The sequence below is a fragment of the Canis lupus genome, chromosome 8 (assembly GCF_011100685.1).
Source record: "Canis lupus familiaris isolate Mischka breed German Shepherd chromosome 8, alternate assembly UU_Cfam_GSD_1.0, whole genome shotgun sequence".
NCBI lineage: Eukaryota > Metazoa > Chordata > Mammalia > Carnivora > Canidae > Canis > Canis lupus.
Window position 1 is genome coordinate 30,738,364 of NC_049229.1, and position 15,431 is coordinate 30,753,794.

General features: G+C 37.2%; 1 protein-coding gene across 1 annotated transcript in view; it reads left to right on the forward strand.

Annotated features, from left to right (window-relative positions):
- The window catches only part of CGRRF1 (cell growth regulator with ring finger domain 1), a 30,116-nt gene extending 15,362 nt beyond the window's left edge, over positions 1-14,754 (forward strand). The window contains exons 3-6 of the mRNA XM_038544760.1: positions 6,440-6,617; positions 6,773-6,920; positions 12,790-12,897; positions 13,313-14,754. Of these exons, the coding sequence (XP_038400688.1) occupies positions 6,440-6,617; positions 6,773-6,920; positions 12,790-12,897; positions 13,313-13,633 (755 nt within the window). The 3' untranslated portion in view covers positions 13,634-14,754. The remainder of the gene's footprint in view (positions 1-6,439; positions 6,618-6,772; positions 6,921-12,789; positions 12,898-13,312) is intronic.
- The last annotated feature ends 677 nt before the right edge of the window (positions 14,755-15,431 follow it).

Genomic DNA, 15,431 nt, shown 5'->3' on the forward strand with positions numbered 1-15,431 from the left:
ATCATGACCTCAGAATGGTGAGATCAAGCCCCAATTAAGGCTCCATGCTCAGCATGGAGTCTGCTAAAGATTCTTTCTCTCTCTCCCTCTGCCTCTCCCCCCACTCGTGGCTATATAAATAAATAAATAAAATCTTTTAACAAATCAGTGTACCTAGTTAATAGGGATTATTAACCTTAAGTAAATATTGATTTATAATGCAAAAGTACAAAGTCTCTTATTCTTCCTTAACTGTAAATACTGTACTCTCACCCTGTGAATTGAAGAGAACTAAAGACCTCTTTTTCCCCCCCTCTAATGGTAGATAAGGAGTTCATTCTGACATTTTTCACTTGAGAAGACCAGATTTCAAGATATGACAATTAACCTGTTTAGAAAACATACCTATGGGGATCCCTGGGTAGCTCAGTGGTTTAGCGCCTGTCTTTTGCCCAGGGCATGATCCTGCAGTCCCGGAATCGAGTCCCACGTTGGGCTCCTGGCATGGAGCCTGCTTCTCCCTCTGCCTGTGCCTCTGCCTCCCTCTCTCTCTCTGTCTCTCATGAATAAATAAATAAAATCTTTAAAAAAATAAAAAATAAAATAAAATGTGGTACATTTTATTTTTGGAACAGTGGTAGTTTGGTGACCTCTGACCTCTGTGGTCAGGCACTTGGACCTGCTCCAGTGTCACATCTAAGTCTTGAGTAGGACTACCAGTACAAAAAGCTACCAGAACAAAGCTGTCCTTCCTACTGTATAGTTCTACAAGCTGGGAAATGCTGAAAAAAGTAAGAACTGATAAATTATAAGCAAACAAACACAGAACACTTGTGAGCTAGAAAGTGTAAGGAAATCCATCAATCTTCCTTTCAGGAAGAAATAGTCTCAAAAAGAGCCCCTCATACCCTGCTGTAAATGTTAGAAGGAAATGAAAAGATATCCAGTAAGTAGAAGACCTCTCAGCTGCCAACCAACAGTAGCATTACTGAAATATACAAAAAAAAACCTTTCTAATGTGTAGCTTTATTTATTTATTTTAAATATTTTATTTATTTATTCATGAGAAACACAGAGAGAGGCAGAGACATAGCCAGAGGGAGGAGAGGCAGGCTCCATGCAGGAGCCTGATGTAGGACTCGATCCTGGGACTCCAGGATCACGTCCTGAGCCAAAGTCAGATGCTCAACTGCTGAGCCAAGGCATCTCAATGTGTGGATTTATAGCACGCTTATTGAAGTATTTTAATTTTTAAAACACCAGTGCCTATCATTCATTATCTGTCTCCTATGGGGAAATAAGGGGAAGGATTTTGGTGGGAATTATATTTGGCAGAATAAAATTCATTTGTTTAAACTGTGAAACAGTGGATATCATTAAAGATGTCTAACTAGGACATAAAAATAATATTCTGAGCAATAATTGTGACATTTGAAAAGGTTATTTCACTTGATGTCTAGTTTAAAAATCCAGGTCTTTTTTTTTTTTAAGATTTATTTATTTATGATAGACATAGAGAGAGAGAGGCAGAGACACAGGAGGAGGGAGAAGCAGGCTCCATGCTGGGAGCCCGATGCAGAACTCGATCCCGGGACTCCAGGATTGCGCCCTGGGCCAAAGGCAGGTGCTAAACCGCTGAGCCACCCAGGGATCCCCCCAAAAATCCAGGTCTTTTTTCACCACTGTACCCAAGGGACCTGACATGTAGGGGAGGGAAGGGGAATATCTGGAGACCCGATTTACTTGAAAATGAACAAGAGAATCAGTTTTATTTTTTACTTTTTAAATTTTATTTATTTATTCATGAGAAAGACAGAGAAAGGCAGAGACATAGGCAGAGGGAGAAGCAGGCTCCCCATGGGGAGCCCAATGCGGGATTCGATCCTGGGGCTCTACAATCACACCCTGAGCCGAAAGCAGATACTTAACCACTGAGACACCCAGGTGTCCTGAGAATTTGTTTTAATCTTAGTCATTTAGTTCTCTTTACTATGGGTGGCTTGGTGGGATTTCTTTTGTTGTTATGTGGTGATACTGGATTTGGACTTCTGATGTTTCCATGTCCCCAGTGTAAAAGGCTCTAATGAAATTGATAGGAGGTACTCAGGATATGTTAGTTGAATTTAATTCATTTGATTTAGAATTTTCCTATCCCTTTGTAACAACTTCCTTATATTTGGGCTTATTCACCCTGGTGAGACTAACACAAATAAAACCGTTAGACAAAATGACACACAGCATTTTTGGAGGAATTTGTGAACCTCTATTTTCTACGATGTAAAATTTTCATCTCCCAATACTCTAGATTTATTACTCATTCATGATCACCTTGTATGTTGGTTCTTCTTTCTCAGGGATTCTCCTCAAAGAAGTTTGTGGCTTTTCTGCTCTATTGTTTCTCCTTTTTTTAATGGCTCAACTCACTGGCTATAGTCCTTATTTTTTGCAATTTTTTGCAAGTCTGTCTCTTATGCAGGGCTTTATTTGGCTGTTATGGCTAGGCAGGTAAAGGCAGGTTGAAGGCAGTCACCACCATGCTGCTTCAGTTAGTTTAGATTCTGAATTTTCTGGTTTAAGGCTATGTTCTAGCTCTGCTATTACTGTTGATCTGAGATGGCATTGTGTTTGCACTGAATTTTAGAAGACGGAGAAAATAAAAGAATGAGAACCGTCCGCAGAAGTGAGAAGAACTAAAAGGAGAACAGTTTTGCCTGGGGGGATTTGAACTGTCATCAGTTAGTGTAAATTGATACATTCTCTTCTCAGTCTATGTCATGGACAAGTGTGGAGAGATTGTGGAAAGTAGAATTTATAGATTCTATACTTCTTTCTCATTAACTTATAATGTTAATTTCAGAGACATATTTTGTTGATGTCTGAGTAGTATCCAGTTGTCAATAGTCTCTGACCCTCTCTGCACTTTAGTCAAGTATATGCAGTCTGTAAACAAGCCTTTTATGCAGCTCTGAATGGCTGGAACTCTGATTCTTTTTACAAAGCAAATAAACTGGGTAGTTTTGTGTGTTTTAGGGATTATCCTTCCATGGTTCTTTTTAAATAGAAATAGACACATATATGTGGATATCCTCTCCTGTAGGATAAACAGGAATATGCTATATACTTGCCTCCATCTTGCTTTTTTCATTTATATGTATTCTGAAGATCATCCCATCCCATTGTAGTATATGCAGATATCTTGCCATGCCTCAATTCTTTTTTAAGAGTTCCATAATATTTCATTATAGAATATCCCATATTTTATTCATTTAACTCCCATTGATGGACATTTGGGTGGATTCCAGCATTTTGATGTAACTAGAGCTTCATTCATAACATTTTTTTCACATTTTCTCATTTCTACCAAGAATGTTTTTTATTTTTCCACTTTCTTTTATATGTATTTTCTATTTTTCCCTTTCATATCTACTTTAGTTTTTATCCCTTACCTCATGTTGTATGGTTGTGTGGTAACAAAGAGAAAGGGAGGTATGATTTTTAATATATATATTAACTTTAAATATATAAACATTGTCACGCGGGGATCCCTGGGTGGCTCAGCAGTTTAGCGCCTGCCTTCAGCTCAGGGTGTGATCCTGGAGTCCTAGGATCGAGTCCCGCATCAGGCTCCCTGCATGGAGCCTGCTTCTCCCTCTGCCTGTGTCTCTGCCTCTTTCTCTTTTCTTTCTCTTTCTCTTTTTCTCTCTCTCTCTCTCTCTGTGTCTCTCATGAATAAATAAAATCTTTAAAAAAAAAAAAGTCATGCAACATAATATAAATAGTATATACTAACATTAAAAAATGTTGTAATACATAATATATAAATTTTTATATATTAAATTTAATATATAAATATATATTTGGTATTGATGGAGTGTTTTTCTTTGGATATTTAGTAGCTAATTGAAAAATAATAGCTAATTAAATTTCCCTTTTTTTTTAAAAAGATTTTATTTATTTATTTGAGAGAGAGAGAAAGAAAGGATGAGCAGGGGGTAGAGGGAGAACCAGACTCCCCTCTGAGCAAGGAACCTGATGCGAGGCTTGGTCCCAGGATCCTGGGATCATGACCGGAGCCAAAGGCAGACACTTAACTGATGAGCCACCCAGGCACCCCATAAATTTCCCATTCTTGAATAATACCTGATGATTGGAATCATACAAAACTTTGAAATAAAATTCTATTCCAATTACCTATGCAAAGTTCCCGCCAATTAGAAGTTTTGCATAACTATGATTGGAAATTATCCTATGTCACTGTGACTATGCATACTGCAAATCTGAGACTCTATATACATACACTAACTACTGAAAAGAAAAGTAAAAAATTCCATTTTTGGTATCCTGTAGAGCATCTGCTTGTGTTTGTGTATATCCTTCTGAGACATACTCTTGATCACCTTTTTATTTTACTTTCTTAAGGGATGATTTATGTACTTTTATTTTTTTTAAAAGATTTTATTTATTTATTCATAGACACAGAGAGATTGAGGCAGAGACACAGGCAAAGGGAGAAGCAGGCTCCATGCAGAGAGCCCGATGCGGGACTCGATCCTGGGTCTCCAGGATCACACCCCAGGCTGCAGGCGGCGCCAAACTGCTGCGCCACCCGGGCTGCCCTGATTTATGTACTTTTAAAAGATTTATTTATTTATTAGAAAAAGTGAGTGAGTGCGGGGAGCGGGGGAGGCAGTAACAGAGAAAGGAGAGAGAGAATCTCAAGCGTACTCCCTGATGAGTGTAGAGCCCAATGTGGGGGTTGATCCCATGAGTCTGAGATCATGATCTGAGCCGAAATCAAAAGTCAGGCACCCAAACTGGTTGAGCCACCCAGCTACCCCCTTAATCACCTTTTAAAAATATATATAATGTATCAACCAGAATTTTTTGTTAAAGATTTTACTTATTTATTTATGATAGACACAGAGAGAGAGAGAGAGAGAGAGAGACAGAAACACAGGCAGAGGGAGAAGCAGGCTCCATGCAGGGAGCCTGACGTGGGACTCGATCCCGAATCTCCAGGATTGTACCCCAGGCTGAAGGCAGCGCCAAACCACTGGGCCATCGGGGTTGCCCTCAGTCAGAATTTTTATTAGCTAATAGAAATGACTGCAAAAGGAAACTGGGAAGCTTACAGAATTGCCAATAGGTTTGAAGACCCAGCATCAGAGACCAAAGTTGTTCAGTCAGGAATAATGCCCTAAACGATGTACTTTTGAGCACTAGAGGCTACAGTTTCTACTGCCAGCAGTAGAAGACCCTGGATATTGCTGCCCTTGAACTTGTTATTGCTACAACTGTCATGAGCAAGGGAAAAAATCACATGGGTAGTAATAGTAAGTCCTATGTAACTATTTAATAAATAAGTAAAACATTCTAATTTGGGATGCCTGGGTAGCTCAGCGGTTGAGCATCTGCCTTTAACCCAGGGCGTGATCCCAGAGTCCTAGGATCGAGTCTCACATCAGGCTCCCTACATGGAGCCTGCTTCTCCCTCTGCCTGAGTCTCTGCCTCTCTTTCTGTGTGTCTCTCATGAATAAATAAATAAAATCTTAAAAAAAAATCTAATTTGTATGTCCACTTATAATTTATTTTTCCACTTAAACCGGTTTACTCAAATTGTAATATGTTTCATTACACTGAAAGCAAATAAGTGAATGAGGACATTGCTATTAAGCCCTTCATGTTTTGGAATCCTCACTCTTTCCTTAGGATGTTTTGCATATTATGTGGGACATTAACTGTGTGACAAGAGTATATATTAATGTTGTCAGTGTGTATAACAATATTACTAAGGTTTGGTTTCTTTTTAATATTTTTTCTACTCCAGTGATCATCTTATGGACCCCATGAGTTATGTGTATCCACTTTCAGAAACAGCTCTGCTGTTTCTTACAGTAACAAGGTTCTGTATATCCACTTTTAGAGACACCTCTACTGTTTCCTATAGTTAGGATTATCTATGCAATTAGAGTAATAGGTTGTCAATAGTGAACTATACTACAGTTTTTAAACTCTATGTGGCAGGGGCACCTGGGTGGCTCAGTGGTTGAGTGTCTGCCTTCGGCTCAGGGCATGATCCTGGAGTCTGTCTCTCTTTCTGTGTGTCTCTCATGAATAAATAAATAAAATATTTTAAAAAATAAATAAACTCTATGTTGGAAAAGTCTTTAAGTCACACAGACAAAATTAACTTGATAATTTCCAAGTATAAATGTATAAATAATAAGAGTTTACTGATAGTGCTTCAAAACTGTGTAGAGGTTGAGGTTTTTATATTACTTGTTTTGGGACCAGTTGCTTCATTTACAGGCACATACCCTTTAATGAGTTCCTTTAACTGCCATCAGCCTGGCCAGGATCCAAAAGGAAGCTTTTGTTATTCACTGTGTATAATTGTATTAGAAATTACATTAGGTAATTTTCTTCTCTTTGTCTTCTTTTCTTCTTTGTTTTTTACAGCTGGCATAACTTTGACAACAGATTGCCTAGAAGATAGCCTCCTTACATGCTATTGGGGGTGCAGTGTTCAAAAATTATATGAAGCTCTGCAAAAGCACTTTTATTGCTTCCGAATAAGCACTCCCCAAGCACTGGAAGATGCTCTGTATAGTGAATATCTCTATCAAGAACAGTATTTGTATCCTTTTATCTGATATACCTATTAACAAATGAAAATTTTAGATGTTAGACTTTTTTTATGAATAAAATATTTGGTAAGTTACTATTGGTCACCTTTGGTGTATTACTGTATTTTCGGTTATAGTGGTAATTTACCTTTACATTTTCAAAAAGTATTAAAAAGGACAGCAAAGAAGAAATATATTGCCAGTTACCAAGAGATACTAAAATCGAAGACTTTGGTACAGTACCCAGATCTCGCTATCCATTGGTAGCACTTTTGACCCTAGCTGATGAGGATGACCGAGAAATTTATGATATTGTAAGTAATTTTCTAATTCTGGAAGCATTCCTTTAAGTGATTGGGATGATGGGTCATAATTATTTGGTGAAAAGAAAAAGTTTTATTTTAACTTCTGAGGACATACATTTGGCCCAAACACATTTTTCTTAAAAAAGGGATACCTCAGAAGTATACATGTATGATTTTTATACATGTAACAGCTCCTTCAGTGTAGGACTTTTTTTTCCATTTGAGTTACATGTGATATTATTTAGAAAACAAAAGGCATATTATAGTTGAATTAAGTTAATTTTATTATTCTGTATTGTCATGTTTGCTAGATTAAAAAAAAAGCCTTTTGGGAAGCATATTTATTCTTAGCATTTTTAGCACTGAATAAATAAGCATTGTGATCATCTGAAGTGCTCAGTTTTAAGATGGTATTCCTCTTTTCTTTGCACGCTGGCAAGTCACCTTGTTTCTATCATAGCCCTTGCCACACTTACATCTACTATGTTTTTGGTCTCTGTATTTTCAGTAATTATAGGAATCTCCGTTTCTCACTATGTGCTCATTATTTCTTTAGTCTGGTAGTTTGTCCCTATTAGGAAGATAAAAATTTTTTTCAAGGAATATCTTCTCAAAACAAGTATACATTTTCTTGTATTTAAAAAGTGCAGACCCTTATTGAGAAATCTAGACCCTGCTCATACAGTTTGGATTTTAAATCTTACCAAATTGAAGTTCCATTGAATTGAAGTCAATTTTTTTTTTCCAAATAAGTCATACTAATAGCAGTATATTTCCACACAGTGCTTGGAACACAGTAGGTGCTCAATAAACTTGATAAGTGGGGCGGGAGGCAGGGAGTCCTACCAAACAATGTTAGTGAGCCTCATAGATGTCGACAGCAAGTCAGTTACTTGTGCATGACAAGTGCATATGAGATCTTTTAGTTTCCTCCCTCTCCTCCCCTCTTACCCTCCTATCCTGCTCAGTTGAAGATGAATAAGAACCGTTAGGTTGGTGTTTCATATTTCCAGCCTCTGTTCTTTACCCTGGCTACCGCAGCAAGGTAACCAGTCTGTCACCACCGTGTCACCCATGTCTTCTAAGCTCCCTTACTTCCTTCCTTTCATTCAAAACAAAAAGGGTCAGGGCAGCCTGGGTGGCTCTGTGGTTTAGCGCCACCTTCAGCCCAGGGCGTGATCCTGGAGACTTAGGATCGAGTCCCACGTCGGGCTCCCTGCATGGAGCCTGTTTCTCCCTCTGCCTGTGTCTCTGCCTCTCTCTCTCTCTCCCTCCCTCCCTCCCTCTCTTTTTCTCTCTGTCTCTCATGAATAAATAAATAAAAATCTTAAAAAAAAAAAGGTCAGATCTGTCACCATCCTCTCTGCTTCCCCTTTTGATTTCTTTTTCCCCCTCGCTGAGGGTGCTATCTATTTAAGGTACTCAGAGTCTTTGTTTCCTAACTTTCTTCCTTAGTCTAAGCAGTGGGGTGTGTGTGTCTCAAAATGTATATAACATAAAATTTACTGTTTTAACCACTTTCCAGGGTATAAGTCAATGGCATTATAAATAGGGAACGATTTGCTCGCGGTGCCCTGATCCAACTGGAACAAGGACTATGTGGCCCAGCTGTACTTGTGGGAGGTGCATTTCCACAGGGGAATTGAGGTGTCTGGCCCTCACAGGTTAATAGGCATTTTCTCTTTTTCTTTTGTTTTATTTTTATTTAAGTTCAGTTTGCCAACATATAGTATACTGCTCATCTCATAATGTGCCCTCCTTAATGCCCATCACCCATTTACCCCATTCCTGCACCCACCTCCCCTTCTACAACCCTTTGTTCCCAGAGTCAGGAGTCTCTCATGGTTTGTCTTCCTCTCTAATTTTTCTCCACTCATTTCCTTGGGGTCCTTCCCTGGGTCTTTTCTTCTCATCAGCAAACTCCTTTCCTTTTTTTCTGTTAATCTTGCTCCTCCATCTTTTTTATTAGTCAGATTGGGCCTAACATTGGAACTAAAGCATATTTGTGAGCATAGTTTGTGTTAATGTTCTCTGTTCTTAATTTTAGAAGCAAATTGAGGGATTCCTGGGTGGCTCAGCGGTTTAGTGCCTGCCTTCAACCCAGGGCATGATCCTGGAGTCCCAGGATCGATCCCACATCGGGCTCCCTGCATGGAGCCTGCTTCTCCCTCTGCCTGTGTCTCTGCCTCTTTCTCTCTCTCTCTCTCTCTCGAATAAATAAATAAAATATTAAAAAAAAATAAAAGCAAATCGAGCATTTGGTTTTTCAGTATTTAGCTGGGGGTCAGAGTCTAAATCTAAAAGAAAAAATTAAACTCTACCATTCCTATTCTAACAGTAAAAATTACATTTTGATAGTGTGGTCAGTTTGATATTTTAGGAAGAAGCAGGGGTTGTTACTGCAATATTTTGACTTTGACATTTTTTTTCATCTTTACTCAATTAGATTTTCTCTCTTACTCACATATTACATGTTTGTGGCAGGAAATAAAAAGTCTACATAAGCCAAAAAGGAAAAAAGCATAGTAATCTGTAACTATTTTGTGACCTGTTTTCATTTATTATATTTTGAGCATCTTTTCAATATGAAATATATATCTACAGCTACGTATATATTTATAACCAACATGATACTAGCTTCTGAAGCATTTAATATTAAATGGAATGGCAGGATTGTTCAAATGACGTGATGATATTACTGCCTTCTACCAGCCCTGTCATTTTGGTTTAGTATTATAAGGTTTTGCAGCCATTGCCAAATTATTAAATCCTTATAAAGCTGTAAAGAATATTATATGTTTACAGCCATAGTGGGCTTCTTTCTTTAAACATTTCATTTGGACATAATTTTAGAAACTTGGAAAAATAGAAAACCAAAAGAACATCCCTGTATCTTTTACCCAGGTCTCCTATTGTTAATTGTTGACATTTGCACTATTATTTGCCCAGATGTGTGTATTTTTAATGAATCAAGAATAAGTTGTATGCATGATTCTTTACCCCTAAATACCTTCATGTGTATTTCCTAATAATAGGAATATTCTCTTATACAAACACAATATAGTTAGCATCTTTATAAATCTAACATTGATAAAATATTTTATCCAATCTGTTACCTGTATTCCAATATACCAGTGTATCTAACAATCTTCTTTACAGCATGTTTCCCCCTCAAATACAGGTTCTAGTCTAGAGTCAAGTACTGTATTTGTCGTGTATCTTTAGCTTCCTTTAATCTAGAACATTTCACAGCCTGTATTTGTCTTTTACAATAGTAGCATTTTTGAAGAATACACTTACCTACACCATTTTTGTAAACAGGACAGCTCCCCTTTTGTTTGTGGATGTTTCATTATGATCAGATTGGAGTTGTGCATTTTTAGCCCATCTACTGCACAGGTGATGACATGTGCTTTTCAAGGCGTCACCTTTGGAGGCATATATCGTTCTTCCCCCTCACTGGTGATGCTCATTTTGATAATCTCTCAGCAAGGTGTTATCTCATTCCTCATCTGTTCTGTTTTTTCCCCCTCCCTTATAAATAAGCAATTGGGGGAGAGCACTTTTAAGACCATGCAAACATTGCAGTCTTTATGAGAATTTCCCCATGGATTGAATATCCACTGATAATTTTTACCAGGTTTTACCTTCTCCACAATGGTTGCAAAATGACTTCCTACCCCAGCCCTTCAGTCAGCTCTCAGTATTCTACTATAAGCAAGAGATCTCCCATCTGTTTCTTTGTTTATTATCTGTATGGCCTCACGAATTCCTTTCTTTCCCAGTGATTTATAATTCATTACTGAATTTAGTTATTTTGGTTCTCAACTGCCCTCTCCTTATTTTCTGCCCAAGGGTTTAAAGTCTGTGTCCATAAATTACTTGGATTTGTTCTCCTAAAAGTCAGAAACCCATATAAAGAGGAAGTGTACTCAGATGTTGCTCTCATCCCTTCCCATGATGCTTTTTTGTTAATGATTTTACTTTTAAGTAATCTCCACACCCAACAGAGGCTCAAACTCACAACCCCGAGACGAAGAGTTGCATTCTCCACCCCAGCCAAGCACCTCCCTCCCCATTCTTATACACCCAATTCTGGTAGATAATCAAGTCTATTGCTTTCTGGTTTATCCTTCCTGTGTGTCATATTGTAATGATGAGAAGATACAGGTATATATATGTTTTATTATTTTCTCTTCTTTCTTTCTTAAAAGGTATCACGCTTTATATACTATACATGTTCCTGCTTTTTTTCACTTCATAGTATCTCCGGGAAATCACTCCAGATCATTTCATAGAGCTCTTCTCACATTGTTTTTCTATGGCTGCATAGCACTTGATTGTATGTAGGGGTATAGGTACCATAGTTATTTAGCCAATCTCCTGTAGCTGGACATTCAGGTAATTTCCAGTATTTTGCGATAACAAATAATCTTGCACAAGTTACACATAACTTGTGTATGTATTTTCATATTGTTAAGGTTGTATGGTTGAGGGGTAAGGGTATTTTGAGACATATTACCATTTTGATACATATTACCACATTCCCCTCCATTGGGGTTATATCCTTGGCCTTTGTGCTTTTTTTCTTTTTTATACATTTCTACCAGCAATATATGAAAGTGACTATTTCTCCACAGACTATATTATTGATAAACGTTTGAAATCTATTAATCCAGGAGTAAGAAATGATATCTCAGTGAAGTTTTATTTTGTATTTGTCATATTGTGAGTGAAATTGAACATCTTTTAATATAGCTAAGGATGGCAGCTTGGATGGCAGAGTGATTTAGCGCCTGCCTTCATCCCAGGGCCTGATCCTGGAGACCCAAGATCAAGTCCTGCGTCGCGCTTCCTGCATGGAGACTGCTTCTCCCTCTGCCTGTGTCTCTGCCTCTCTCTCTCTGTCTCTCATGAATAAATAAATAAATCTTTAAAAAAAAAATAATAATATGGCTAAGGATCATGTTTATAATTTTGTGTGAATTGTCTGTTCATGTCTTTTGCCCATTTTTAAAAATAGGCTTTTTGGTCAACTCTTAATATTTAAAAGTTTTTCATAAATTAGATTTGTTGTGAATATTTTATTCCAATTCATCATATGTCTTTTGACTTTGTCTATGGGGCTTTTTATCATACAAGTTTTAAATTTTTATATAGTCAAATGCATCTGCCTCTGGGTTTGAGTCATAGTTACAAAGTCCCTACACTGGGACTAAAAAAGAATCCACACGTTTTCTTCTAGTGCTTGCATAGTTTTATTTTTTATAATTAGGTTTCTTATGCTTTTGGAATTTATTCTTACATATGGTTATAAGGAATGTATCTAATTTTATATTTTTCCAAATAGTTATCCAGTTGTCCTAATACTTTTTATTAAAAAGACTACCCAGTGATTTCAGATGGCACCTTCATCATATTTGTATAGATAGCTGGGTCTGTTTCTGGACTGTTTGTTGTATTCTAGCCACCTGTCTGTTTCTGTGCCTGTACTAGAGTATTTTAATTCTAAAGGCTTTGTACTATGTTTTAATATCTGACTGGGCTCAATCCTCCTCACAGGTTTTTTTTCAGTATTTTCCTAGATATTCTTATGTGTTATTTTTCCATATGAGAATTTTAAAGTCAACTCATATAACTCTATGAAAAAGCTCATTGGTATTTTTGTTGGGATCACATTAATTTGTAAATTTGAGTATAATTAAAAATAACTCTGGCAAAAATATGTTCCATAACTGATTCCTCCTTAGTAGACTGTGATTTAAATAAATTATTGTAAGTTTTCCAATTTATCAACCTTTTTTTTTTCTTATATTTCACATACCTGTGAATAATGTAAGGAGATTAAATACTAATTGGTATTCACTTTTTATTTTAGATTTCCATGGTATCAGTAATTCATATTCCGGATAAGACTTATAAACTTTCCTGTAGAATATTGTATCAATATTTACTCCTGTCTCAAGGTCAATTTCATGATCTTAAGGTAAGTACTCTGTCTTCTTAGCTCTCTCCTTTTATTTGCAGAGTTTCAAAGAATGACCATTTATAAAGATGATATTTTTCAGTTAGTTATCACAGAAGTTAGCTATTATTTGTTATTGGGCTCACTAACTCACAAATTTTTAGCAGCTTTTATGACTCCCAGATTTAAAGAATAATTGTCAGGGTGCCTGGGTGGCTCAGTCAGTTGGGCATCTGACTCTTGATTTCAGCTCAGGTCATGATCTTGGTGGTGGTGGGATCGAGTCCCATGTTGGGCTCTGTGCTCAGCATGGCATCTGCTTCCCTCTCCTTCTGCTCTCTCTCTCTCACCCTTTCTAAAATAAATTTTTAAAAAATTTTTTTAAAGAGTAATTGTCATTTGTGACTATCCTTAAACTTGTTTCTTTGGTTTTCAGCAACTTTTCATGTCTGCAAATAATAATTCCACTCCCTCCAGCAATCCCTCCCCAGAAGAAAAAAGCATAGACCAAAGTTTGCTGGAAAAGGCTGGGCTGTCTGAAAGTGAAGTGGAGCCTCCTGAAGAGAACAGCAAGGACTGTGTTGTTTGCCAGAACGGGAGTGTGAACTGGGTGCTCCTGCCGTGTAGACACACGTGCTTGTGTGATGGCTGTGTTAGGTATTTTCAGCAGTGCCCAATGTGCAGGCAATTTGTTCAGGAATCTTTTACGCTTTGCAGTCAAAAGGAGCAAGAGAAAGACCAACAGAAAGCTCTTTGAGGGAGTCATTACGCCTGAAAAGTATACTTTCCACTGAAGATGTAGAAATTTGTGTTCCTGGAATTAATCACAACATGGAATCTACAGTGTTGTCCATCAATGAAAATCCTGTTTTAAACTTCACATTTGTATGGTACATTGATGATGAAAATTAATTTGTTCCTGTTCAGTATGATAAATACTAGAATACCATCTGTGTTAATATAAAAATGTATTCAACCCTTAAGAAGAATGTAAATGTTTGGCCTTTTATCAGCTAGAAGATTTCATAGAATGTTGATTAGGAAAAGTCTGAAAAGCAGTCCATCTAAAGTTTGAGGAGGGAAAAGTCAAGATTTCTGAATGTTTTGCCTTTAACATCATCTAGAGTGCAATTGGGAAAAAAAACTGAATTCTTCCTAAATTGCATGCTCCCCAGTTATAAAGAAGTTGGAAAGAGATTCTAGATCTTTTCCTAAAATAACAGGTTTTATAAATATCCATCTAATTTTCCTTTTAGTCACCTAAACACAAGTCTTAATTTTAATATAGCTTCTTAAATCATAGATGCAAGATACAATTCTTGTCTTCTCTCAGTGTATCATAGATTAAAATGATACTCATCTATAGGAAGCAGATATATAAAACTTGGATAATAAAATTTCTTGGATAATTAAATTTATTGTCAAATATGATTAGGTTAGCGGAATGTGACCTATCAGGGAAGATCTGTGAGACTCGGGATGCCTTACCTTAGATTTCCTCCTGCATAACAAATCCATCTAAAATTGGAGAGCTTTTAGAGCCAGAAAAACTGCTAAGAGAAACAACTATATTTTTCTACTGCAGTTTTGTTCCAAATAAACCCATATCCTCCAGAATAGTAACTGATAGCCAAAAAGCCCCATCACCATGCTTTCTAAGATGACCGAGAAGAAAAAGGTAGATCAGAGCTTTCTGTGTCTTCAGGGAAAATTACCTTCAACTCACCAAGAAATTAGATCATGGCAAATAAACTGAACTTCAGGGAAATTTTCAAGACTTTTTTGTCTTGTTTGTATTAAGAATAATGCCTTATCTTTGTATCAGTGTTTTTACATAGTAGTATTTCATTCTAATCAAATATAACACTCTGAAAAAGACATTACCCTATTCTCCATTTTATAAACCAAATCAAACTTTCATCTCTGCTCAGTAGCTATGTATTAAGTACCTTCTAGGGGCCAGACACCTTTTGGCAGTCTGGGCTACAAAAAATCAGGCAAGACTTCTAACTTCAAAATAATTGTGCCTCAAAGGGGTGCTGACAGTATTTGAGAAACACGTCCCTACCTCGGCAATTCCTAGGGCTCTGTTCCCACCCTGCCACCAGAAGCAGGGCAGTCCAAGGCTACAGTCTTTGCAGCAGTTAGTTCGCTGGGAAATTCACTCTGGTGGGAATTGAGGGAATCCTCAGAGATCACTTTGTCCATCTCAGCCATCCTGCTTCTCTTTACAGATCTGTTTGTACTCACACTGTCTGAGGCATATCGTTTTCTCATCTGCGATAAGAGTCCACCAATCTTACTCCATTTTATGTAACTGTTTTATTTTAGTAAAATATACATAACAGGAAATTTATCATTTTAAGTGTTTTTTAAGTGTATAGTTCCGTGACATTAAGTACATTCACACTGTTGCGTGAGCATCATCAGGAACCATCTTCAGAATCTTTTTATCACCCTAAGCTAAAATTCTGTACCTATTAAACACTGACTCCCCATTCTCCCTCTTTTCAGCTCCTGGTAACCCTCATTTTACTTTCTGTCTATGAATTTGA